Source organism: Montipora capricornis, chromosome 11 (genome assembly GCF_036669925.1).
Source record: "Montipora capricornis isolate CH-2021 chromosome 11, ASM3666992v2, whole genome shotgun sequence".
NCBI lineage: Eukaryota > Metazoa > Cnidaria > Anthozoa > Scleractinia > Acroporidae > Montipora > Montipora capricornis.
In genome coordinates this window covers 13,294,709-13,297,208 of record NC_090893.1, presented here as the reverse complement: position 1 = coordinate 13,297,208, position 2,500 = coordinate 13,294,709, and the positions used below count along the sequence as shown (strand labels likewise).

The 2,500-nt window shown below is 41.2% G+C and overlaps 1 protein-coding gene across 1 annotated transcript in view; it reads right to left on the bottom strand.

Moving 5' to 3' along the window:
* Positions 1–2,500, bottom strand: part of LOC138023096 (uncharacterized) — a 44,078-nt gene that overhangs the window by 8,413 nt on the left and 33,165 nt on the right. Inside the window, exon 13 of the mRNA XM_068870128.1 lies at positions 1,017–1,083. Within this exon, the coding sequence (XP_068726229.1) occupies positions 1,017–1,083 (67 nt within the window). The remainder of the gene's footprint in view (positions 1–1,016; positions 1,084–2,500) is intronic.

The window sequence follows — 2,500 nt, the reverse complement described above, 5'->3', positions numbered from 1 at the left end:
TCTCTGTAATCACTAATCTTTATTAGGCCGTTGAATCTTAATAATTTGAAGAAATTTACCATACCAAATTGTAATCATTTTTCCTGTAAATAGACATATCTTTTTGAAGGTACACATGTTCGTTCACCTGACTAATAAGCGTTCGCATTCCAGATCCGCCACAGATCGCTACCCTTTGAATAGAGTACAAAGCCAGACAGAAAACAGCTCATCAACCTCGAACATTCGGTCTTCACGGAAAAATCTCAAACCTATGTGTTTTGACCTCTCTATGTGTACGTTCAATGGGGCGATCATGGCTGCCACTTCGACTTCTTGCCTGTTCGTAAGCGCCATATTTTGAAGGACGATCGAGTAAACTCGCCTTGTTTGTGCTTAATCTTAGGTCAAAAGTCAGGAGAAATCAACTTTGAGTTATTGACAAATCTTTGTTGCAAAGATCAGATATATTAGGCTGATTTAGCAACAGAACGGCAACGTCAGTGGCGACGTCGCGCGCAGCAAAACTACCAATGAGAATTTAGAATAGAGAAAAAAAGAGTGGAGTCTATTCTATTCTGAATTCTCATTGGTGTTTTTTCTGCGCGCGCCGTCGCCACTGACGTTCCCGTTCGGTTGCTAAATAAGCCTATTTGCCACTCGAGACGTGCCCATGTGGACGGTTGTTTTTGAATACTTCGGATTTCCAACACTCTGCTTGAGCTGAAAACATTCGAACCTCCTGCGAACCTAAATTACATTTCTGATCCTTTTAAAGCCCTGTTGGTTTTCGCAATCTGACGATCATTTCTTCGAGACTGCTGAAGATTTTACTTCCTCTCCCATATGGCATTTTATTTTCTCGCAAGACTTGGGGTGTTAATGTGACTGAATCCACGGATGGTCTTAATCTTCGATGAGAGCGAAGGAAGGAGGAGATCCAGGGTTAACGGTTGGAATAATTCCAGACAGACCCAGCTGATACCCCAAATTATCATCATATTCGATGACACGTTCATCACAAATTTTTGTCATACCTGATATGTGTCAGTTTCTCCTCCATTGATTCCCACGGGTTCCGCTCGTCATTGTATTCAAGAATCTCTACACAAAAATCAGACGACAACAGATAGTAAGTTCGTTTGTTGGGAGAAATATTGATTCGTTTTCACTTCGAGCGGTTTTCAGCTAAGCGTCATTTTCCACAGGTAGAATGGTATTCATTGTACAATACGCGCCCAACCAATGAACACTCATGGCCATCCCTCAAAATGACATTAGATATTTCATACCAATTACACAACACAATATCTCATATTAACGACAAGCTTACCGCTGTAAAAAAATGAAAACCTGGCCTTGGTTGCTCGAAGCATGGTTCGCGCTAACCAGCGGTAAATACCATGGAAAACTAAAGGTTTTGATACCTCTTAACCAACTGTTAGCGCTAACCAGGCTTGGAGCAACCCGGCCCTGCTGAATTAGAGCTTTAGTTCAACAAGAAATAGCGTTTCTGAGGGAAGCCGCGCTGATCTACAGTATTGAGGTGTAAAAACCACTTTGAAAACGGTTAGCTCTTAGTTGTTTTGCTGGGTACCACTATGTCAATACTCTTAAAAGTTCGGCTTTCCGGCAGCTTGTCTCGTTAGTCTAGCGGATATCGGAAAATGAAATGTAAAAGCACCTATCCCAGTTCGACTCTCTGCCTCGCCTGTTCTTAATCTTCTCTGCATGTATAAAATGTTTATTCCTTTGAAGTAGATTTGAAGTTTGAAGCTGATTGTACGTCGTGTAAATTGATAAAAAGGGAAATGTCAGTTCACGGAGGGATGGCCATGAGTGTTGACCCAAAACGTACGCTACATAAAGAAAGTGGCCTGGCCTTACCGCCTCACTTTTGTAACGTGGTGAAGAAGTCTCTATACTAAACTTAAGATCAGGCTTTCTCGTAAGCTTCATGAAATGTACAAAATTGATAACATCTGTTGCACTATACTGGGCTGTCTGGCTCGAAGCCATAATCCGATCTTCTCCCTAAAGACTGTCAGCTACGACATTTTAGCCTACCTGGTCTCGCTAACATGCCGCGCCTAACATGGCTGCTTAATTGAGCAATTTTTACATCTACAATTTTACTTATATTGAAACTCATTGCGGACTGGAAAAACCGACATCTTCACTTAAATCACCATCTAAACCTTTTGGAAGCAGTTGGGTCAACTAATATTCTATGCTTAATTCTACATCAACGGCAATTCCAACTACATAAAATGTTCTTCAACTCGCCCCAAGTACAGTCTCGAATCATATATTCAAGCTCCATTTTACGGTCTGTTCTGGCTCTTGGCACTTTTAGGATAGCTAATACTGTCCACAGAAGAATTAAGGAGCTAGGAATTTTCAATACTAGAAGAGGAAAAAGAGCAGGGAAGAAAGTTTGGCAACGTTATACATCGAAACTTCCTCTTGAAATTCAATCTTTTGTGTCTTCACGGGAAGCCAACCATAACAAACTCGATCA